Source organism: Pollicipes pollicipes, unplaced genomic scaffold (assembly GCF_011947565.3).
Source record: "Pollicipes pollicipes isolate AB1234 unplaced genomic scaffold, Ppol_2.1 Scaffold_4881;HRSCAF=5763_pilon_pilon_pilon, whole genome shotgun sequence".
NCBI classification, from domain to species: domain Eukaryota; kingdom Metazoa; phylum Arthropoda; class Thecostraca; order Pollicipedomorpha; family Pollicipedidae; genus Pollicipes; species Pollicipes pollicipes.
Window position 1 is genome coordinate 37,544,768 of NW_023596576.1, and position 22,713 is coordinate 37,567,480.

At 63.4% G+C, this 22,713-nt stretch overlaps 1 protein-coding gene across 1 annotated transcript in view; it reads left to right on the plus strand.

Moving 5' to 3' along the window:
* LOC119099857 (dystrophin, isoforms A/C/F/G/H) overlaps nucleotides 1-22,713 on the plus strand; it is a 46,542-nt gene that overhangs the window by 10,307 nt on the left and 13,522 nt on the right. The window contains exons 4-6 of the mRNA XM_037222947.1: nucleotides 1,382-1,477; nucleotides 13,083-13,188; nucleotides 22,493-22,704. Of these exons, the coding sequence (XP_037078842.1) occupies nucleotides 1,412-1,477; nucleotides 13,083-13,188; nucleotides 22,493-22,704 (384 nt within the window). The 5' untranslated portion in view covers nucleotides 1,382-1,411. The remainder of the gene's footprint in view (nucleotides 1-1,381; nucleotides 1,478-13,082; nucleotides 13,189-22,492; nucleotides 22,705-22,713) is intronic.

A 22,713-nucleotide genomic window follows, 5' to 3' on the forward strand; every position in this document is an offset into this window, starting at 1 on the left:
TGCTGGGGGGAGCCCACGGACGTCTCGGAAGCGGGGGTGGGGGTCGGCCGTCGGGTACTGCGCCGTGGAGCCCCGCCCCGGCGCTGTGATGGACCGGCCCGGCCCGGGCGGGACGGCGGGCGCGCCGGTGAGCCCGTCAGAAGTCTAGGGGAGCCCACGAACGTCTCGGAGCGGGGTGGGGTCGCCGTGTACCGCGCCGTGCGCCCCGCCGCCGGCGTGTGGACCCGCCCGGCCGGCGGCGGTGCGCGCCGGTTTGAGCCCGTCGGAATCCTGGGGAGCCCGCGGACGTCTCGGAGCGGTGTTGGGTGGTCGCCGGTGTACTGCGTCCATGCGGCCACGCGGATGATTGCGGGCTATATTGGGGCCGTGTTACTGTAACTGAGCTTACCTGAAAAAAGGCACGGTGCGGTGGTCGAGGCCGCCCCTGAGCCCGCTTTACAAGGCGTGCCGGGAGATGACGCGGCGAGCCGTCTGCAGCCGGCGCGCGCGCGCTCGCCGGCTGCAGATGTCTCTGCCCTGCCACCGCGCGGCGTCCGCCGCTGTGCACACTCCCGATAAATGTGGCGTGGGTGTGAACGCTAGTGAGTTGTACAAGGTGGAACGATATTATCAGCACATGTGCACGGAAATTGGGCAAAAGTCACCTATATCGTGCTTGGGCCTGATTTATTCAACAGCTGTCGGGCTATGTTCAGCAGCTGTTTCGTTCGGAGTTTTCAGTAATAATTCATCGTCCCACGCCTTCCGGTCAGCGCTACTTTGAACAGCTTCTGCCGGCGAATTGTGGCGAAGCCGCGCTGTGGGCCGTGTCGACGCCATGACTGTAACTGCCCTGGGCAGAGGCCACATGCCCGCGGTGTATGTGATGAGTCGATGGCCCCAGCCACCGCGCCGGCGTACTTGGCCGGTTCCCAGAGTGCATCGGCTCCGATGGGTTAAATTGGGACTGCTGGGAACGGGCTGGCTGGAGTGCGCAACTTGGCCGATTCGTAAATCGGCTCATCAGCTGCAGCGAAGAACTCTTTGCGCTGGGTTTGGGCTTCTTGGCCGTATCCGGGCGGCGCTGGCATGTGGAATGTGTTAACAAGCCATTTTCCTTGAACGAATCGCCGTTACCACCTGGCGACATGGCGTTCAGTAATCTAACAAATTTGTCTGACTCGCACTCTGCCGGGCCCTCCTAAAACCATAGTGACTGAATCTTTTGCGTTCGTTAGGGACGCCGCCGACTCGGGGCGGGTTTCAGGCGCCGTTTTTCACGTGCTCTGCGACAGCGCCGTCCGACCGTAGGGTCGTCTCGCCCGGGTGGAACTTACTCTGTCTGCCCATACCCACCGGCAGCTGACCTGGCCTGACCCGACCTGATCTCATCCGCCGGCAGATCACCGACTGGCTGGCGCTCATTACGCGCATGTGTGAGCGCCCCGTGGTGGTCGGCGACGCCGAGGACGTGGCCAAGATGACCGCGAAGCACAAGGTGAGTTTGGCGGCCAGGGCGCGGGCCGCTCCTCCCGACACGCGCGGGCCGCTCTTCCCGGCGTGCGGGCCGCCCCTCCCGGCGCGCGCGGGTCGCTCCTCCCAGCTCGCGCGGGCCGCTCTTCCCGGCGCGCGGACCACCCCTCCCGGCGCACGGGCTGCTCCTCCCCGCGCCGACGGCCTCCCGGATGACGGCCGCGGCCGCTGCCAGTACAGACCGGCAACACAGCCGAAGAGTGGGCCATGGGCTCAGCGTTGGCGCTGTGGCGTGCGGAGGACGGCGGCGAGACAGGTGGACTCATGCGGATGTGGGACACGGGCGGGCGCGGCGGGCGGAGTTGTTTCTCAGAGAGCGGCCCAGCCGTCGTGATCCTCTGACGGGCAGCGGAGGTGGCGTCGGGAGCTCGGTAACTCCTCCGCGCTGGAACTCATGGGAACACTGGGACTCCTGCGGACGTGGACACGAGCGGGCGCGGCGGGCGGAGTTGTTTCTCAGAGAGCGGCCCAGCTGCCGTGAGCCTCTGACGAGCAGCGGAGGTGGCGCTGAGAGTTCGGTAACTCCTCTGCACTGGAACGCCCCGCTAGATTGCTTAAGTCCCCTTACCGGGACTTTGGCCATCATATAAATCACCGTCGCCTGGAAGTTGTTGAACGATACGATTCTGTTTCAGTGCGGGAACTAACAACTCTGCGATTGGGTGCGTCGATTTTTAGCTTCAGAGAACTATGAGCCGTGAGAATCCATGGCAGAGCTGGCTGGCCGTTGTGTTGAATGCGGCGTTCGAGTATCGTCGCGCCATTTTCTTTGCACCAGTATGCCTACCTGCTCCGTCGCTGTCGTTGCGAGACTGTTTCCCGGAGAGGCCTGATTGCGCAGCGCCGAGTCGCGTGATGGGTGCTGGCTGCCCTGGAGGTGCCGAGTTGGCCCGCATGTCAGCTGAGGTGCCGGCAAGTGCTCCAGCATGTAGGGCCCACCCACGACTCACCTGGGCTGGAATCACCCCGACTCCGAATGCGAGCTCAACTCTCTTCGGTCCGGCCGTGCCGACGTCGGCTCGGTAGCTCAGGAGTATGCTCTGAAATCTGAGGCGGTCAGTGCGCGCCGGCGGATCCGCTGGCGACCCGTACAGCGACGGGCTGCAGTTCTTCACTCTGCCGGGACTGGCCGGCAAGTCACCAGGAGAGTTCCAGGTCCGGGCGAATCGGCCCCGGTCGGAGCTGACTCCGGACCAAGGCCGTGATGGGCGCCGCCGGGTGGGCCGGTGTCGCCCGCGGGTGCAGCTCAGCAGCGCGTCACCGCTGACCGCGCCGGGTCACCGCCACCGCCCGCGGGTGCAGCTTAACAGCGCGTCACCGCTAACCGCGCCGGGTCACCGCCACCGCCCGCGGGTGCAGCTCAGCTGCGCGTCACCGCTGACCGCGCCGGGTCACCGCCACCGCTCGCGGGTGCAGCTCAGCAGCGCGTCACTGCTGACCGCGCCGGGTCACCGCGACCGCCCGCGGGTGCAGCTCAGCAGCGCGTCACCGCTGACCGCGCCGGGTCACCGCTGACCGCGCCGGGTCACCGCGACCGCCCGCGGGTGCAGCTCAGCAGCGCGTCACCGCCGACCGCGCGGGGTCACCGCCACCGCCCGCGGGTGCAGCTTTACAGCGCGTCACCGCTAACCGCGCCGGGTCACCGCCACCGCCCGCGGGTGCGGCTCAACAGCGCGTCACCGCCGACCGCGCCGGGTCACCGCCACCGCCTGCGGGTGCAGCTCAGCATCGCGTCACCGCTGACCGCGCCGGGTCACCGCCACCGCCCGCGGGTGCAGCTCAGCAGCGCGTCACCGCTAACCGCGCCGGGTCACCGCCACCGCCCGCGGGTGCGGCTCAGCAGCGCGTCACCGCCGACCGCGCCGGGTCACCGCCACCGCCCGCGGGTGTAGCTCAGCAGCGCGTCACCGCTGACCGCGCCGGGTCACCGCCACCGCCCGCGGGTGCAGCTCAGCAGCGCGTCACCGCTGACCGCGCCGGGTCACCGCCACCGCCCGCGGGTGCAGCTCAGCAGCGCGTCACCGCTGACCGCGCCGGGTCACCGCCACCGCCCGCGGGTGCGGCTCAGCAGCGCGTCACCGCTGACCGCGCCGGGTCACCGCTGACCGCGCCGGGTCACCGCCACCGCCCGCCGCGAATTAGCCTCTTCTGTTTGCTCTTTTGCATACAAATTACCGCACGAATGAGGCCGGTATTGAGCGGAATGAGGCTGCGGCGCCGGCTGTGTGCGGCGGCGGGCCGACACAGACCGGCGAACTCCGCCGCACCGGCGGCGGCCGCTCGCGTGCGCTCGTCGGCCCCGCCGCTTCGGCCCGCTAATTTGTGGTTAGTTCGCCGTCATTGTTCGTCGGGGCGGCGCTGAATACGAAAAGTCGTTCATTAGAGGCGAGGGCGCCTGCCGGCGCTGCGACCGGGGTCGGCTGGGCTTTCCCGGTGACCTGGGTGGCCTACTGCGTCGCCGGCCGCGTCCGGGAGCGGCGCGGCCCGCAGGCCACGTGGGCGGCTGTGCTGCTTTGCTGGGCGTGCCGAGCAGCTTTTGGTTTGCTTCCTCACCATCGACACGTGTGCGGGCATTATGTGCGGCCACGCAGGATGGCACGCTGTCATGGCGGCGGCGCCGGGCCGCCAGTGCCACGGCAGGGATGTGCCGGGCGCTGGGCGGCGCTGCGGGCCGGCCGGCCGGACACCGCCAGCCTGCCTGTGTATGCAGATGCGCGCGGCCGTGTGCGGTAATCCGATACGGGGAGGGAGCCGACCGGTGGCGTGGCGCCGCCGCCGTGGCGCGGTCCCGGCAGTGGGCTCAGGCTCGACGGTGGGGCCGTCGGCTCCGGCTCAGGGGAACGGCGCCACATAGTTGGAAAAGGAGAAATGGTCGACGTGGAAGGCGATATGTGATATATCACTTGTGACGTGTTGAGGAAGTCTAAGGTGGCTTTGCCAAATTGTGTCATTCAGAAGACAGCAAGAGTGTTGTCTCTAAAACAGGCTTGACAAGTTAAGCAGCCAAAGAGTATCGAGAAAACATCGTTGATTTCGCGCTTCGAAACAATCGTAGCATGGCAAGTGCTTTTGTTGTATTTGGTGAACGCTCGATATTCGCCGCATGCTTCTCCATCGCTATCCAACAACTTTGTCTTAGTTTGGGGCTGTGCTGGGAAAGTTGAACAATTTGGAAGTCGCGCCAAACGGCTGTGGTTTGTAGTTGACCGTTTGTGGCTCATGACTAGCGCATCGCGAGGGGTCGGTCAGCGGAACCGTTTGTAACTTTTCAACCGTCCCTTTTCCCAATGCGGTTTGTTAACAAAGGGAGGAGACTACTTGACGGCGCTGGCCTAACCTGCAGATTAAAGCCAGCTTGACCTGGCCGTCGAGTGGCATGAATCGGCAGGCTGCTGTGTGCCTGCTGTAGGCTATAACGAGCCCTCTGTCCGGGACCGAGGGTCAAGATTAGCATGTGTCAGCGCGCGGCGGCGTCCGGCCTGGTCGGTCTTCTTTGGCTTGCTGTTTACTGACGCGGAAGTTCACCGTTTGGGATGATTCGTGGACCCGGCAGTTTGCGTAACGGATTAAGCAGCCATATTGATGACTAATGCAAACATTATTTCGGAGCATGGTAACCTCACAGCCCTGTCAACACTGATAATCCCAGTCGTGGAGTGCGACCTGCCGCACAAATAAGTTTTCTATGCTCTGGGATTATGGCTGGTTTCCTTAGTCGATAATGAAGCGCCCGGCGCGCAGCTAGCAGTGACGGAGATAGCGGGGCAATGAGGAGGCGGCCGCTGATGGAATCAGTCGCTGGTGCCGGGGGGCCTCAGAGCAGGAATGCTACGACAGGCACGATGTCTGGCGACCCATTGATTGGCGCGGCGCACCGCGGCACGGGCGAGCGCTATTGTTCTCGGGTCGGTGTTATTTACCGGGAATAATGTGTAGCCGTCAGCCGGATCGATTGTCTTTCTCCGGCACTCGCCGCGCCCCGCCACTCTGCCTGACGTCTGCCTCCCCAGGCACTTGCCATTCTCCGACACTCGCCGCGCCCCGCCACTCTGCCTAACGTCTGCCACCCGCGGCACTTGTTCAGCACTCCCCGTCTCCTCTTATATCACCTCTGGCCCTGGCCTCCCCCCCCCCCCACCCATCCCGGCCCCGACCCGGGCGCGCTCTGGCGCTTGCTACGCCCCGTGCTCTTTGAGCTATGCCCGTCCGCCCGCCCAGCGCAGTGCGATCGGTCGTCTGTGCTCTTACGCTGCTCTCTGGCGTTGTCCCCGAGCGCCCCGACTGTCAGCGACGTAATGCGCCGTGATGGCTGAACGTAAAACCGACTGAGAGACCTCGGGAAATGCGTTGCCTCTCATTGTCAGAGCCGGCGTCAATTTCGGCTACTTGTGTCACAGAGACACCGATAGGATCCATGCGCGGTTGTCGGGAGTGACCCGGTGCAGTCGTACCGTTCCAGCCCCTTCGCGGCGGCCTCAAGAGTCGCTAGGAAGGGCTGGGTGTGGTAGCATAGGCACCGGCGGGACCCAAAAAGTCATTGGCACGGGTAATTTGGAGATCATAAGTCTGGAGTGCATCGTTTCCAGTCAATATGTACAACGGTAAACGGTACACATCTCTGCCAATGGTGGCATTGTTTCTGATGAGAGGACTCGTCTTTCGCTCCGCTGTGTGCACTAATGGAGTCGAATATCTGCCAGCGTCGCATTTACGAACTTCCACGCCAGTCAAAACGAACGGGAGGAGGAAGGGGGGGGGGGGGGGGCGCTGATAGCAGTTCCCCGCGATATTGGAACAGAATTCAGCTAGAGAAAAAACTGCGTACATTTGATGGCCGTCGAGATTTTGAAGAAGGCCTGCGCAGGCGTTTTTGCATCTGACGTCGTGGTCATGGCCTTTTCGCGTTGGCGACGCCATTTTTGTTTTTTACCATGTTCGCTTATGACTTGCTCGGACACATCGTATTGCTGGTGTCGAGAACACATTATCTGGTTAGGAAGGATGGCGCATTGATCCACAAGTTTAGTTCACGTTATTTGGCCACCGGTGTACGGTGCCCTTTTAAAGCTAAGTGATACTGACAGATGGGAAGTGGTACACATGTAAATATGTCAAGTGTGAATTAAGCTAATCAGTAAGGAGCTGTGAGACGAGGGGGGATGAAAAACGAACAAAGCACGGCCAGACAGTCTTGGCTGTTCGCAGCAAAGGTGATTACAGGCTGCCTAGGTCCAATGACTCCTGGTCTAAACTTGCTCCGGCCTGCTGCTTTATTGGCGCATTTTTGACTGATCTGTACTGGATTTTCCTGTGCTATTCAATATTGAAGTAGCATTAGCGGGTTGCGAAGCGATAAGGAGACGATAATAAGCGATGCAATAAGAAGCGATAAGAAGAAGATAGCAGGGCGATGAGGAGTAACACGTTCAGTCCAACACGGCTTAGTCGAAATCTGTCTGAATCAGTGCACTAAGATGACCTAGACCTGAAAGTGTATGGTATGTCGAAGGTGTGTTATGTGTGCGTTGGCAGTCACTGAGTTGTATAAAGTCCGCGAAAACGGTTGTGCAATTATTACAAAAAAGTGTGAGTTCACATGAACGGTTTGATGCGACAGCTCGAGGGTGGGAACAATGCAGTGCGAGGGCTGAGAACAAAGAAGGGTCACGAACCACATCACTTTTCATGAAAGTCTCTTGAAGCGTCATCATTTTGAGGTACATGCCAAGTTTTGACCTTCAAATGTTGCCCACGCTTTTAGTTGGGACTTTCTTAAGTTTATGCAATGCATGCGGCGATGACAGGAGCTAGGCCGCATGTACATCGCTTCCTTCCGATGTCCCCGAGTTTGATATCGTGTCTCCGTTGATGAAGCTGCGGCTGCACCTGCTCCTCTGTTCTTGTGGTCGTTGCAACGCCTCGACACACATCGCTTTACCCCGCTGTGGTGTCGACATCTCCATGCGTCATGGTATGCTGTTCCGGTCGGCCGGCGCGCGCTGCGGGACAGTGTGCGTCGCAGGCACACGTCGCGTACCGTACACGTGGCCAGCGCTCAGCCCGGCGGCCCGTTTCGGCCGAGGCCGTCTGGTGGAATGCTTCGCTCAGATGCGGTCGCTTTGGGGAGCACACCCGATCGTGTGGACGAAACGAGCACCCCCGATGCGTGATTAATGGAGCGCCAGGCTGGCGTTAAGAGGAGATTCGTTTTGGGCCTGCGCCGTGGAGCGGGCTGGCCCGGCTGGCGCGGCCCGTTCAGCTCCGTCTACGTCTGATCGTCTCCTGCTGGCGATGTGGCTGACGGCGCCGTCCATCAGCGTCAGCGTCGTCACGAGATCACAGTCGGCGATGATCGATGCAGCCATGAGCCGACGCCGATGAGCCGCGGCGTGCCCCCGAGAGGTGGCGGCGCGGCCCGGCGGCGGCGCTCTGACCCGTCCGTGAGGCAATCACCGGTGCGGTGCCCGAGCCGGCGCGATTGACCGGCGCCGGCGGCGGGGTCGGAGGAGGAGACGGAGTCTCGGCCGCGTCCGAATCGATGCGCCGCTGGTGCCGGCCGTGCGGCCCCGCTTTGGTCGCGCACCTGCGGTCGGCCGCGGCCCTGCTCGGCGGCGCGGAGTGAGCAGGCAGCCGGACCGGCGGCCGCTCGCGTGGGAAAGCGGTGACGTCGGCCACCGTCCTCGTGCCGCCGCCGCCGACGACGGCGACGACGCACGTCGATACGGGAGCCGACGCGCAGTCTGGCGGCGGCGGCGGCGGCGGTGGCGACGGCGGCGGCGGCAGTGTAGCGGGCCGAGCCGGCGCGGCCGCGCGCGCCCGGGTGCGTCGGCCGCCGCGAGCGTGGCGGAGAGCGGCGGCGGCCGCACCTGAGCACATCGATCGCCGCCGGCCGGGAGTCGCCGACGCCGAGCGCCATGTGGCAGCGCGGCCCGGCCAACGGGCCGGCCGGCGGCGGCGGCCAGCAGCGCGCCGCGCCGCCCGCCGCCGCCGCCGCCGCCGCCGCTGCTGCCCAGTATGGCGTGAGTCTGCCCGCCAGCGCGGCCCCCGTCGTACCTGTGCACCTGTGGTGGCCCGACGACAGGGCCTGCCCTGGATGGCGCCGCCGCCGCCGGGCCGGGGTCTGGGGCGCAGCAGGCGCAGTGGAGCGCGCGCCGCTCCAGCAGGGCGTATGTGGCAGGTTAACTGGAGGTTGTCGGCCGGCCTGTCTACGGCTGCGAATTCGCTGAGGGCGGTCAACAGGCGTGCCAGGGGCCGTGCCAGAGCAGATGGAACGGGCGTGAGGGCGGCCCGCGGTGCACCGGCGATTGGTCTGATAGCACGCTGGACCGCCGCGACCTGGTGCCGCCTGCCGCTCAGTTATCGCCCAATGCCCTCTTGATGTCGCAATGTCATTCTTTTTCCGTGTTTTCTTCTATAACGTGATCTTCCTGTCGCTGTGTTTGCTGTCGGTACGACTCTGTCTGCCTTCGCGTCAGTCGCGTCGGTCGGTCGATGTCGTGTTTTGTGTGCAGCGCGACGCATTTGCTGCTTTTTCGCCGCTCGTTTTCGAAAGCGCATCGACGGCCACTGTACTGCTGGTTTGCGCAGCTGTTTATCAGGGATTACTGGACCCTCCATAGAGGCAGCAGCGTTTGTCGCGGCCCGTTAGCCTGCATGTCCTTCACTCCGTCGGGGCTGCTCGGCGTCCGACCGTCGCCGGCTTTGGTCGGCGCGCGTCTGTCAGCGTGGATTGTTTTCGCCGTGTTGTTGCCCGGTGCGCCGTGTTGCGTGCGGGGAGGGTGGGCCGCGCCAGGCTTGAGCTGGCCAGCAGTGATGTATATTTAATCAGCGGCTGGACGCTCAGCTCCAGCTCTTCGGCCTATCGTTCCCTGACTTGGACGGCGTCGGGTCGGTCGTCTTGGACGCTTAGCTCCAGCTCCGCGGTCTATCGTTCCCTGATTTGGACGGCGTCGGGTTGGCCGTCTTGAACGCTCAGCTCCAGCTCCACGACCAATTGTTTTCTTTTTTGGACGGCGTCGGGTCGGTCGTCTTGAACGCTCAGCTCCAGCTCCCGCGACCAATCGCTCACTGATTTGGGCGGTCTTGGACGCTCAGCTCCAGCTCCGCGGCCAATCGTTCACTGATTTGGACGGCGTCGTGTCGGCCGTCTTGAACGTCGATGCGTGTCCGTCGATTTCGGGCTTCAGTGTAGCACCTTGCTTGGCACGGAAACCCAGATCAGTGAAGGATTTTCGTCGGATGGTGTGGGAAGATCGGGGCTCTTCGTCTCATCAGTGGAGCTCCCTAGGTGTGTTTTATCTATCCAGCGTGGCATATTTTTAAGAGTTTCAAGTTATTGGTCGTATTACATAACGTTTGTGGTAGTTGTTTTTTAAATTTCGCACCGATTGCAGAAGGCTGTTGTGCTTGTCCTGAATTACCAGCTGGCTAGCAAGCTCGTTCCATTGTCAGTCTTACGTTCCCAAAATCAGATGCACGGCAGTCATCAGCAGCGGCCGTCCCGCCTGCTGCGGGCCAGGGACTGTCTGCCGTATGGAGACGTGTGGTGTAGCCGCGGCGTGAGAAACAGAATGTGCCAAGCGTGATAACTGAAAAATTAGTTTTGTGTAGGCATTTGGTAAGTTCCGCTCCGCTCCGCTCAGGAGCACCGCTCCGGTGCTCCCGCAGACCTTGGATCGTGTTGTTTAGATCGTGAATATTGCTATTAAATTGGATGCGTTTGAAGAGCCACAATGCCTTTGTCATAGGCTAGCTGAAGCGTGGACCTCATTTACCGTTGTTAAGGCATCCGTGTTTTTCACTTGGCAGTGAAAATAACTGATCGTCGTCACTCCCATGCATTATCGATCTGTGCGATGTCGTGTCAACTCGGCTTCCGTTCGATTCCCCGCGTTGGCCTCCCTTCCTGCCAGACGGGCGACGCCATATAGCTTCAGCAGCTGAGCGTGTCGTAAAGCCCCAATGACCCACATGCAGACAGCGCGCCCCCCGTGCCCAATACTGCTGGGGGGGGGGGGGGAGGGGGCACCGGTGCCGAGTTATACCACCGGCGAGGACGGGCCGCCGCGCTCCTGGGCAACAGGTTCCCTCGACTCCGATACAGCCGGACATGGGCTGACGAGGCGCTTGCGGTGGGCGTACTGTTACTGCCCGAACAGTGTTTTGACGGGGTGTGGAAGGAAAAATGTCGAATCGGTTTGATTTGAAAGGACTTTTCAGTTTTCAAAATTAGCTCGCTGTCCGTCGAAACCACGGGCTCTTATGTCGAAAGCATGTGCTATTACGTTCGAAACCATGGTATATGATAGCGAAACCATGTGCTAGTTTGTCAAACCATCGGCTATTATGTCGAAACCATGGTCTGTTATGAATCGGAATCAGGACGTCAGATCGTAGCTAATCGGCATGAGGAGGGCCAGCATACTCAGGGCGCTGTGGAATTTCTTGGGTCAGTGGCTGGCGGCGCGCGTGCGCGGTAGACAGGGCATGACCACTGCATGTTGCATCGTCCCCGCCAGTGCTGCCTTGGCGTCTCGAGTTTACAGATTTCCTGGCGCCCGTGTTCAGGTTGTGGGAGTTTTGTGAGTTGTGGGAGTTTGGGAGTTGCGGGAGACAGACTGTTACCACCTCCTCAAATCGACGTTGCCTCAGACCTACTGCTGTCAAAGTTAGTGCGTAGAACGACGGTAGAGAAACGGATATGCCATCAATGATGGATCACCGTTGTACATTCACGCTATCCCCTCCGGAAGCAGAACGTGTCAAACTGGTGTCGCAGCGACAGACTCATGTTCAAGAGTATGCTGCTGGTGGTGCCGCTGCCAAATTACCACACATGTTCCGTGACATGCTGTCGCGTTCAGCAGCCGCTTGCCGCCTTGTACTGCTGAGTGCTGGTGATCTCTGCCATGCTGTGCGTTGTAATGAAGCCGTGGGTTGATTCCCTGCCGTCGCCGGATGCCCGTCGGATGCCAGTCCTCGCCGTCGCCGGATGCCGGTCGGATACCGGATGCCGGTCGGATACCAGTCCTTGCCGTCGCCGGATGCCGCGGATGCTAGTCCTTGTCCGTCGCCGGATGCCGGTCGGATGCCAGTCCTCGCCGTCGCCGGATGCCGGTCGGATACCAGTCCTCGCCGTCGCCGGATGCCGGTCGGATGCCAGTCCTCGCCGTCGCCGGATGCCGGTCGGATACCAGTCCTTGCCGTCGCCGGATGCCGGTGGGATGCCAGTCCTCCGTCTCCGGATGCCGGTCGGATACCAGTCCTTGCCGTCGCCGGATGCCGGTCGGATACCAGTCCTTGCCGTCGCCGGATGCCGGTGGGATGCTAGTCCTCTCCGTCGCCGGATGCCGGTCGGATGCCAGTCCTTGCCGTCGCCGGATGCCGGCCGACGCTAGTCCTTGCCGTCGCCGGATGCCGGTCGGATGCTAGTCCTTGTCGTCGCCGGATGCCGGTCGGATGCCATCCTTGCCGTCACCGGATGCCGTCGGATGCCAGTCCTTGCCGTCGCCGGATGCCGGTCGGACGCTAGTCCTTGCCGTCGCCGGATGCCGGTCGGATGCTAGTCCTTGCCGTCGCCGGATGCCGGTCGGATACCAGTCCTTGCCGTCACCGGATGCCGGTCGGATGCCAGTCCTTGTCGCCGGATGCCGGTCGGATACCAGTCCTTGCCGTCGCCGGATGCCGGTCGGATACCAGTCCTTGCCGTCACCGATGCCGGTCGGATGCCAGTCCTTGTCGCCGGATGCCGGTCGGATACCAGTCCTTGCCGTCGCCGGATGCCGGTCGATGCCAGTCCTCGCCGTCGCTGGATGCCCGTCATGCTAGTCCTTGCCGTCGCCGGATGCCGGTCGGACGCCATCCTTGCCATCGCCGGATGCCTCCCAAGTGTGCTGTTGTGGGGATCTCAAAGACCGCTCCCCGGCTGGTGTTCAGCCTGCGGACGCTCCGATGTCTGCACCGTCTCAACCGGGCGACGGAATCGCCCCAGGGCTCATAAATCGTCTCGGCGGCCGGGGTTTTCTGTGCGATATTCGTCGGTAGTCTGGCGGGATATGGGGCCCGGCCGGCGGCTGCTACAGATGTCTCCTCTGTGGGTGTTTGGCTCAGTCTGCTACAGTTCGCCGCACGTCGGCCGCTGATGGCTGGCGACTGTGGACACTGTGGACACGCCAGGGTTGGAAGGCCTCCCGACGACACTCATTATGCTTCACCCGCACGTCGTGGGTGGAACGCCGACTGTGGCGTTCCTCTGATAATCGCTGCTGCTAAATCGCACTGCCAACGATTCATTTCAAGACGAGTTTGTCTACTCAGTCATTTAATCATTGTTTGCGCTTTTAAAATTAACTGATAGTCCAGATTCATTGACCAGTGTTTACCACTCCCATGCTCTTGGGGAGTTTTTTTCAGCCTAGACGCCATTCCATAGATTCACTCAGTGGTCAGTTTTTATAAACGCGTTGGGTATGCTGGGGAACGTTGCACCTTCGTCGCCTTTGCCTGATTATGGTGTTCATGGTCAGGTGGCCGTCACGTGACCGTGCCCTGACCGTTTTCCCGTCCCGCAGAACGTGTTACGCGAGCTGGAGTCGCGCAAGCCCCAGCTGAGTGATCTGGTCAACTCCGCCGACGGACTGAAGGACGACTCCAACCGGCAGCAGGTGCACACTAAAGGTCGGTTGGAGCGGCTCGGGACGACCGGCGGCCACCCAAGACGCTGGTCCGGCCCGGCCGGCCAGGTCCAGGGCACTGGCCCGAGGCGACCGGCGGCCACCCAGGGCGCTGGTCCGGCCCGGCCGGCCAGGTCCAGGGCACTGGCCGCTGACCGCTGGCCGCCGGCCGTCGGGCAGCGGTCCCATCTGCAGGGCGGTCACTGCCGGCCACTGTCGGGGGCGGGGGACAGCAGTGGGACAATGCCTTTGCTGGAAGCCGTCAGGATGGGCTGTGGATGGTGGGGGCGGCGAACCGGAAATGAAGAAACCAGACATGTGTGAAGGCCCAAAAAAGATCTTGGGGTCGTATAGTACAAAACATGTTTTTATGGGATCTTGGATCTACCTTTGGAATCCTGGCATCTTTCTGTTAGAAACTATTGGGCCACGTAATTTTTTAGAGGTATACTACTTTTGGGATACGTAATATCCTCCTCCAGGTCCTGATATACCTATGGGGAGGCTATGAGCGAGGGATCCGATCTGGTTGTGAAGGGGTATGGACTATAAATATAAAAACAGTGAATAAAGCGAGTGAGTGCTATGGTGACGAGGTCTGAACCATGCTGTGGCGTCCTGAACTGAGCGGACGAGATCCGCCCCTGAGACTGCGGACTGGAACCTGAGCCCTGGGGACGTGGGGTGACCTCTCAGGACAAGCTCTGAACTGTGCGGACGAGATCCGCCTCTGAGACTGCGGACTGGGCACCTGAGCCCTGGGGACGTGGGGTGACCTCTCAGGTCAAGCTCTGAACTGTGGCGGACGAGATCCGCCTTGTGAGACGCGCGGACTGGGGACCCTGAGCCATGGGGACGTGGGGTGACCTCTCAGGTCAAGCTCTGAACTGTGCGGACGAGATCCGCCTCTGGGACTGCGGACTGGACCTGAGCCCATGGGGACGTGGGGTGACCTCTCAGGTCACAGCTCTGGAGATGAACTGGAGACGCGACCCGAACTGTCAGGACCTCCTGGTGGCCGTGGGGCGACTGGGGTCTCTGGGAGTGAGGTAGAAGGGTGGTTTTAGCTGTCGGTGGAGGTGCGGGCTGTCGGCCGTATGGTATAAGCTATGGCACGACATGTCAACCGTGAGGACGAGACCTGACTATGGAGAAGAGCTGGAGACTCTGGGAAGTGAGACTGCTGGGGCCTCGAGCATGTGATGAAGCTTTGCATTTCCAGACCTGTCTCATAATACACGGGAGAGTCACCGTACCAGATGCCTGTCCCACAGTACACGGGAGGGTCACCGTACCAGCTGCCTGTCTCACAATACATGGGAGAGTCACCATACCAGGTGTCTGTCTCACAGTTCACGGGAGAGTCACCATACCAGGTTGCTGTCTCACAGTGCACGGGAGAGTTACCATACGAGGTGGCTGTCTCACGGTTCACGGGAGAGTTACCATACCAGGTGGCTGTCTCATAGTACACGGGAGAGTCATCATACCAGGTGGCTGTCTCACAGTGCACGGGAGAGTCACCGTGCCAGCTGCCTGTCTCACAGTACACGGGAGAGTCGCCACAGCAGATGGCTGTCTCACAGTACACGGGAGAGTCGCCATAGCAGGTGGCTGTCTCACAGTACACGGGAGAGTCGCCATAGCAGGTGGCTGTCTCACAGTACACGGGAGAGTCACCGTACCAGCTGCCTGTCTCACAGCACACGGGAGAGTCGCCATAGCAGGTGGCTGTCTCACAGTACACGGGAGAGTCACCGTGCCAGCTGCCTGTCTCACGGTACACGGGAGAGTCACCGTGCCAGCTGCCTGTCTCACAGTACACGTGAGAGTCACCGTGCCAGCATGCCTGTCTCACGGTACACGGGAGAGTCACCGTGCCAGCTGCCTGCGCTTCATACAGTGCATTACGTAATCGCCCCCGCCGCCGCAGCTTAAGCAGCTCACGTTGTGCTGCCATTCAGTAGATTCCGGCCATGAAATATTCAGGCCCGGGCTGAGCTTCTAGACTGGCAAGTAGCAAGCTGATGTGCCAGTCAAATTACATCTCCCAACGCGGCATATGTGGTATCTCCCTTGCCGCTCATCTCAGACCCGTGGGGTTAGGTTGTGGTGGAAGGCTGCCACACCTGCAGCGCATCAGCGGCATCAAACACCTGGTGTCAGCGACAAACAGGTTGGCTAGGCTCAACGCTGTCGACAAAAGGATCGAGGATGTCTGTAAGCCGAGCTTGATATCGCAGGTAGACATTCTTCTCTCTACTCGGAGGTTTCTGATGACTGATAGTTTGAAGTCAATCGCTGCTAAACAAAGGCTGTGCCCATGTTAAAGCTCAGAAATGTTAGGGAGGAACGTGAACGCTTCTAGACGTACGTATGCAATTAGTTCCACCCTCGTTTGACAATGCCGGATTTGCTAATGTCAGGTTCGTGATTGATCTCGATTTCGTCGTGGCCGCACGGTGTAGTTTGACTACGGATGCATCCATGGCTTATCCTCCCTGTGTGGTCCTCGGCAGGGTCGCCACCCTGGTCGGGTCACCGGCTGGCTTGCGTCTCCGCCCGTGCGATCCGACCTGACCCCTGTCGTCCTCCTTCCGGTGCCGCCTCCCCGCCTCCCTTCCGGCCTGCCGCCGACGTCTCGCGCCGCTGCCGCTGTTTATGAAGCGGCCGCGCCGGTAATAACAACGTTACCATTTCCACCCGGTAATCCGTGGCCAGAATACTGAGGAGCGGCGGCGGGCGGGAGAAACACGGCTCGTCCGCCGGCGGTGGCCGCTGCGCCGGCGGGCCGCCCACCCCGGTCGATACACGGGAAGTTGGCGCCACTTTATCCCCCCCGATAGCCCTTCGCGGCGAGAGCGTCGGGCACTGATAGCAGCGCGGCCGGCAGCGGGGGCGGCGGCGGGCTGGGGGTGGGTCGGCGTCCCAGATGTCGCTGACGGAGCCGTCGCCGGACCAGAGCCGGCGTCCGTGGCGGTGCGCCGCGCTGATAGCCTGTTCGGCGCCTGATTACGGGGCCGCCAGCTGGGATTCGGCGCCGGAAATTCCGGCGGCCGCGGCGGACCGCGGTGCCGCCGCGTCATGGGCCAGCAGCCGCGGGGTGTGGCGGAGTTAAACGTGTTGTCAGTCGGGCTGAGCACCCCGCCAGGAATTGGACGGGCGAATCACCCAATTTTACTGGTGTCGAGCCTGACGAGCTGGATGAAATTCCAAATGTAATCCGATACTTGGGCTGCATAATGTGGGGACGCCCACAGCCGTCGGAAATGAGACAAATGTTTAATGACGCATGCGTCATTAGCCACCTGAGGACATTTGCATTTTCGTTGTTATCCACGATTTCATCGCACTCCAACAGCACGCCTAGTTTTTGGCACGTGATCTTGCTAACGCCTAGCTGGCACCCGGTCACCCGGCTGCCTGAGCCAGACCGGCCAGCTGGCGCTCTTCGGAGTAGGTGCTGGGCGCCGGGCGCTGACCCGGCCTGACCCGGCTGCTGTCCTGGCCTCGGGCTCGTCGCTCAGCCGCGCCCGGTCGGCCGGCCGGCGCAGCCCATCCCGGGATCCGCGCCGCCAGCCGTCGCTCACGCTGACGTACTTATTCGGCCAGTTAAAGCTAAGTGGCCGCTATATCAGGCCGCCGGAACGGAGCGGCGCGTGCTGGCTCGCCGCCCGGCGCCGGCCGCCGGCGTCGGCCGGCCCCCAGCTGGTTCTGGCCAGCACCGGACCGCTGCGAGCCTCGAGTGAAATGGCACGGCTGACCCCGAGCTCACGCCGGCTCGGACTGACGTGACCGTGCGGTGGCGTGGGCTGACACGAGGGACGGCGGTGCCAGGTCCAGGGCCGGCGCGCGACAGCGCAGCTCCGGCCCGCCGGTGTCGGGTGGCGTCGCCGCCGCCGCGTGGCTGTGGACGGAGCCGGCGGCGGCGGGCCGGGCCCCGGCTGGCAGCGGCGGCTCTGAGCTCGCCGGCAGGTCGATGTCGGCTCGCTCGCTCTCTCTCTGTCGCTCTCTGTCGGCGGCCGGTCGTGGCCGGGCTGGTGGTCGGTCGGCGACAGCGGTCGCCGCCGCCCGCGGCGTTATTACGCGGCGGACCCAATTAAAGCGGCCGCCAGTCCCGATTAATAGGGCGGCGACTGTGACGTCAGAGCGGCTGGCGTGCCGCCCTGCAGCTTAATCAGCCTCTAATGATCCGTTAGGTTTTATGAATATGCCCACACTGGACTTAACTGTCAGAGGGGAATCAGTCATAAAAGGATATTTATTTGACGGCCGGAGGGGGGCGCGCTCGGACCACTGGTCGATGGTTGGCGGCGGCGGCCGTTAGGGTCACCAGCTGGAATGCTCATCCCTCGTGTCTTGCGCTCGCTCGTTCAGACCGCATGATTGCTCACAGTTGGCTGCGGACACCGCCGCGCCGTCTTCCTCCGGCAAGCCAGGCGGCCAAATATGGCAAGGTTGTATCATTGTATCTGACCCTTTGCGTGCAAGCGCTTTTATCTCCTGATATCTGTGGTGTCTGTGCTATTGGCTGTGTCGTTTAGCACGTGTGGCTTACCATGGGCTCCCCTTTTGGACGCCAGGGACCTATTTATCGTTATTTCCCGTGTGCCGGAGTCCGTGACCGCGGTGGCAATGTCCAGAAGGTGGGCGATAAATGTCATGAGACGCACGCCGAGATCAGCCGAAATGTCAGCGGGGGCCGCCGCCGCCCGGCCGGCGCGGACGGCGCGCTCCCGTGCGCTGGCGCCGGGCGCCGGCCGGGCGCAGCGGACGCAGCGGACGTACGCGCGATCGCCGCTGGCCTGATGCTCCCGCCGGCGTCGGCGTCCGAGCCGCAGCTGCCGCGCGCACGTCGGCTGCGCAGATGTCGACGGTTGGCCGGCCGGCGCGCCGCCCCACTGCCTATTCACGGACCGGGGGCAAAAAGCCAATCCCCTTGGCGCTGAGTCGGATCCTTCCCAGAGCTGGAAATCCAAGCCCGTTGCAGTGTGATGCAATCCTATTAGCCGTTCGCCGCTTAAGCCGAATGGCAGCGTGCGGCCCGGTCCCCCGTTTGGAAGCGCGCCGATGACGCGTGTCGTCCGGATCAAGCGCCAACACCTGACAGGGGGCCTTGCGCGCGCGGTCAGTATCCTGTTCGGATCAACAGGCCCATCGCGGGGGCCAGCCGTCGACACGGGGTCGTCGTCGGCCGGTCAGGCCGTCGCTGTAATAGGCTCATGCGAAATGCATGACGCCATTGCCCGTCTCCGGCGCGGGCGGAGTGGCGACCGCCCGCCGTTGGGACTGTTGTGGCTGCGCTGGCTAGTTGTGTCGTCACTGGGGGGTGGGGGGGAGGGGGGGGGGGGGCTGTGTGACGGTCCGGGCCGGCTGGTCGTCGGCGGGACGCCGGGCTCGGCGAGCTGCATCCGCCAAAGGTCATGTGCAAATGTCGCCGGGCGCAGATGGGCGCGGCGGTGTTGAGCGTGTGCGCCGCTCCGGCAGGTACCGCCTGTCGGCCAAAGTGACAGGTGATGGTGGTGTTGGGCGGATGGTGGGTGCACGGCAGCGCCCCTGTCAGCCTCTGTCGCCGACGGCGGGTGTCTGTGGGACCCCGCGGCAACGCCTCTGTCGCCAACGGCGGCGGGTGTCTGTGAGACCCCACGGCAGCGCCTCTGTCGCCGACGACGGTGTCTGTGGGACCCCACGACAGCGCCTCTGTCGCCGACCGGCGGGTGTCTGTGGGACCCCACGGCAGCGCCTCTCGCCGACGGCGGGTGTCTGTGGGACCCCACGGCAGCGCCTCTGTCGCCGACGGCGGTTGTCTGTGGACCCCACGGCAGCGCCCTCTGTCGCCGACGGCGGCGGGTGTCTGTGGGACTCCAGTGCCAGCTTGCTCACCAGACGACTTCCACCGGTCTGACTGTGGATGGAATGGGCCTTCTTTTGCGGCCTGGATTGATGGGTATGGGAATGGAGACCAGGCGCTGATGTCTGTCCAACTGCGGCTGCTTCGCCTCATGTCGCCAACTCAGCTGGCGCTTGTCTCGGGTGTGAGCCTAGCCCAGTCATGGGCAGAGCTTCGATATGTAAGTGGAGTGCAACTTCAGCCCCAACATTGCTGAATATTAATGCCAGGTATGTGGCGTTGCATTGGAAGAATGGACTCAAAACACATCATCCCGGCTTGTGTTGAAGTTTCGCTCATGCTTCCTTTGCAGTTATTACCGCGTGATAGCACCGCTGATGCAGGCTTTCTTGGCGTCTGCTTTTCCCCGGGGAAGAACCGTTCACTCCCCCGGGCAAGAAGCGTTCACGACGCGCTCTCGCGCTCTTGACCGTGTCGTTTGCGCTTCTCACCGACGCCCTGACGGCGATGGTCGCCCAGTGATGTTTCAATCTGTCGCCACCGAGTTCGATGCCATCGACGGCGTCGAGCGCGGCAGATCGGCCCGCGCGCCTGCCGTGTTCTCAGCGTATCGCTTTCAGCTGCAGTGGTTTTGACAGCCGGTCTCAAGTGCGTAAGCTCCTTCCAGGACAGAGCCGCGCGCGGCGCGCCGCAGCGGACGTGTTTGCCAGCGGGTGACGCTCCTCCGGGGACGGTCGGCCCACTCACGGGCCTCGGGGGGCGGCCACTTTCAGCTGAATGGCCGTGCACGAACGACGCTGTGCAGCTGCAGACGACTGGTGGGAGCCGGCCTCGGAGCATGAGAGATATGTGCTGGGCCGCTACTGGCTGCCGGCCATGCTTTTGGGACTTGGTCTGGCGCTCATGAGCAACATCGATGTTCGCAGTGGTGCGTAGGTGGAACTTGGGCCGATGGGGGTGGGGGTGGGGGGGGGGGGGGGAAGGCAACAGGAGCTCTTTTGAGTAGGTTGTCATCGGCTGGCCTACTTAGGCGGCATTGCGATTTCCCGCGTCTGTCTCAGGCAGACTGTCCCCATCGAAATCCGGCATTATCATCCGAGAAAGTCGTAAACATCTGGAGTGAGATCTGTTTGGATAACATTCAGCATTTGACTGATGCTCTGCCGTTCTTCAAAGGCCGGATAAACAAACAAGAACATCAAACTGCTGTAAACAACACGCTTGGGATTCCCCAATACTGTTTGAATAACCGGCTTTGAACGGTCCCGTAAGATCTATTTTCATGAAAATATTTTTTTGCGCCTGTCGTCCACCAGCTGATGTTTGGACATGGTATAATTATTACACATACTTAACATGCCAGAGGACTTCGTCCGATACAGCACATCCGTCGAGATGGTGACTGCGCGCGTTTCAGAACATGCCGTGCGACGCTTACACACGTGGGCTGTTCGGCTGTTGGCCAGTATGGGCGTCGCCTGCCGTCCAGACGCTGGCGCCGTGAGTGTGGCGCGCACGTGTCCGCGGTGCCGGCCTCTTGGCTGTCGCGCCGCCAGCCGCAGCACAGAAGAGGGGCGGCGCCTCGGTTCGTCCCCGCATCATGTGTTCACGGCCGGCAGGCGGCACCTCGGCTCGTCCCCTCCTCACGTATTCACGGCCGGCGGGCGGCGCCTCGGCTCGTCCCCTCATGTGTTCACGGCCGGCGGGCGGCGCCTCGGCTCGTCCCCTCCTCATGTGTTCACGGCCGGCGGGCGGCGCCTCGGCTCGTCCCCTCGTGTGTCCACGGCCGGCGGACGGCACCTCGGCTCGTACCCTCCTCATGTGTTCACGGCCGGCGGGCGGCACCTCGGCTCGTCCCCTCCTCATGTGCTCACGGCCGGCGGGCGGCACCTCGGCTCGTCCCCTCCTCATGTGTTCACGGCCGGCGGGCGGCGCCTCGGCTCGTCCCCTCCTCGTGTGTTCACGGCCGGCGGGCGGCGCCTCGGCTCGTCCCATCCTCGCGTGTCCACGGCCGGCGGGCGGCGCCTCGGCTCGTCCCCTCGTGTGTCCACGGCCGGCGGGCGGCGCCTCGTGCCGACACCCTGCTTGCGGCTGACCTCACCTAGCCTGGCTTACAGGGCGGGCCGGGCGCGGTACTACGCTCGGGTAGTCGGCGGGCCGCGACCTCCGCCGCCGCGCTCGAGGCTGGCGCCCCTCGGCATCCGGCCGCTGCCCCGGCTCGCACGGAGACGGCCCGGTGTGGCGCCCGTCTGGGCGGGCTCAGAGGCGTACAACGCTATATATGGCGTCGTGTCCCTGCGCCGCTGTTGGCTAGCGATGTGCGGCCAGTCTGAGTCCTGGGTTTCTATGTCGGACAATTGCTTGTCAGCCGGGTCTTCCCACCCCTGACATTGATCGCATGCTCGATGTGGTGTGCGGCCTTCAGCGAGTGCGACCGTTCTCGAGCGTGTCAAGTGGCCACGCAGTCACCACGCTCCTAAATATGCAACCGTCAGCGCATCAAGCGATGGCGACACCAGGCCGGGCCCCGGCCCCCTCAGGGGGGGACACCAGGCCGGGCAATCGGCTGCCTCAGGGGGGGGGGGGGGACAGGGGGGACACCAGGCCGGCTCGCCCCTCGGGGGGGGGACGCCTCGGCCCGGGGGGGGGGGACAGGGGCATCGGGGGGACACCAGGCCGGGCCCCGGCCCCCCTCAGGGGGGGGACACCAGGCCGGGCATCGGCCGCCTCGGGGGGGGGGGACACCAGGCGGGCATCGGCCCCCTCAGGGGGGGGGGAGATACCAGGCCGGGCATCGGCCGCCTCAGGGGGGGGGGGATATCAGGTCGGGCCGCATCGGTCGCCTCAGGGGGGGGGGGATACAGGCGGGCCGGGCCCGGCCCCTCAGGGGGGGGGGAAACCAGGTCGGGCATCGGCCGCCTCAGGGGGGGACCCAGGCCGGGCATCGGCCGGCTCAGGGGGGGGGGACACCAGGCCGGGCCCCGGCTCCCTCAGGGGGGGGGGGAGGACACCAGGCCGGGCATCGGCCGCCTCAGCGCGTCACCGCCGCCCCTCCGGCCACGTCAGCGAGGTCGGGGCCACCGGTGGCGGGGGACGTGAGCGGCTCGGCCCGCACCTGTTACTCCGCCGAGTCAGCAGGCCGGGCCGCCGGCGCCCGCCCGGCCTCCTCCGCCTCCCCCGGTGGGCCGGCTGGCACGCCGCCAGCGACGGCCTTCGTCGGCCGGCCGGCCGTGTGCGGGTCGGGTCGCTGGCCGTTGGTGGTCACTGGCTAGGCGGCTCATCCGACGCCGATCCGCACTCCACCGTGTCGTGCGCGCCGCGTGGGACGATGGCCTGTGTACCAAAGTGAGTTGGCTGGGCGAGGGCCGTAGTAAGACTGGGGGATCGCCGGGCGAGGGTCGTATAAGACTAGGGGGTTCCATGTGCCGCTGACTTGACCGTAACCCGTGTGTTACAGTGAGCCAGCTGAGAGAGGGCTGGGACCAGACAGAGGCGGCCGTGCACCGGCGACTCAGCCAGCTGGAGACAGCGCGGCTGGACTCGGCCGGCTGGGAGGCGGCGCGGGCTGAGCTGGCCGGCTGGCTGGGCCGGCTGGAGACGCGCGTCGATCAGCTGCCGCCTATGGGCCACACGGCCGACATGCTGGAGGCGCAGATCAAGGAGCAGAAGGTGAGTCCC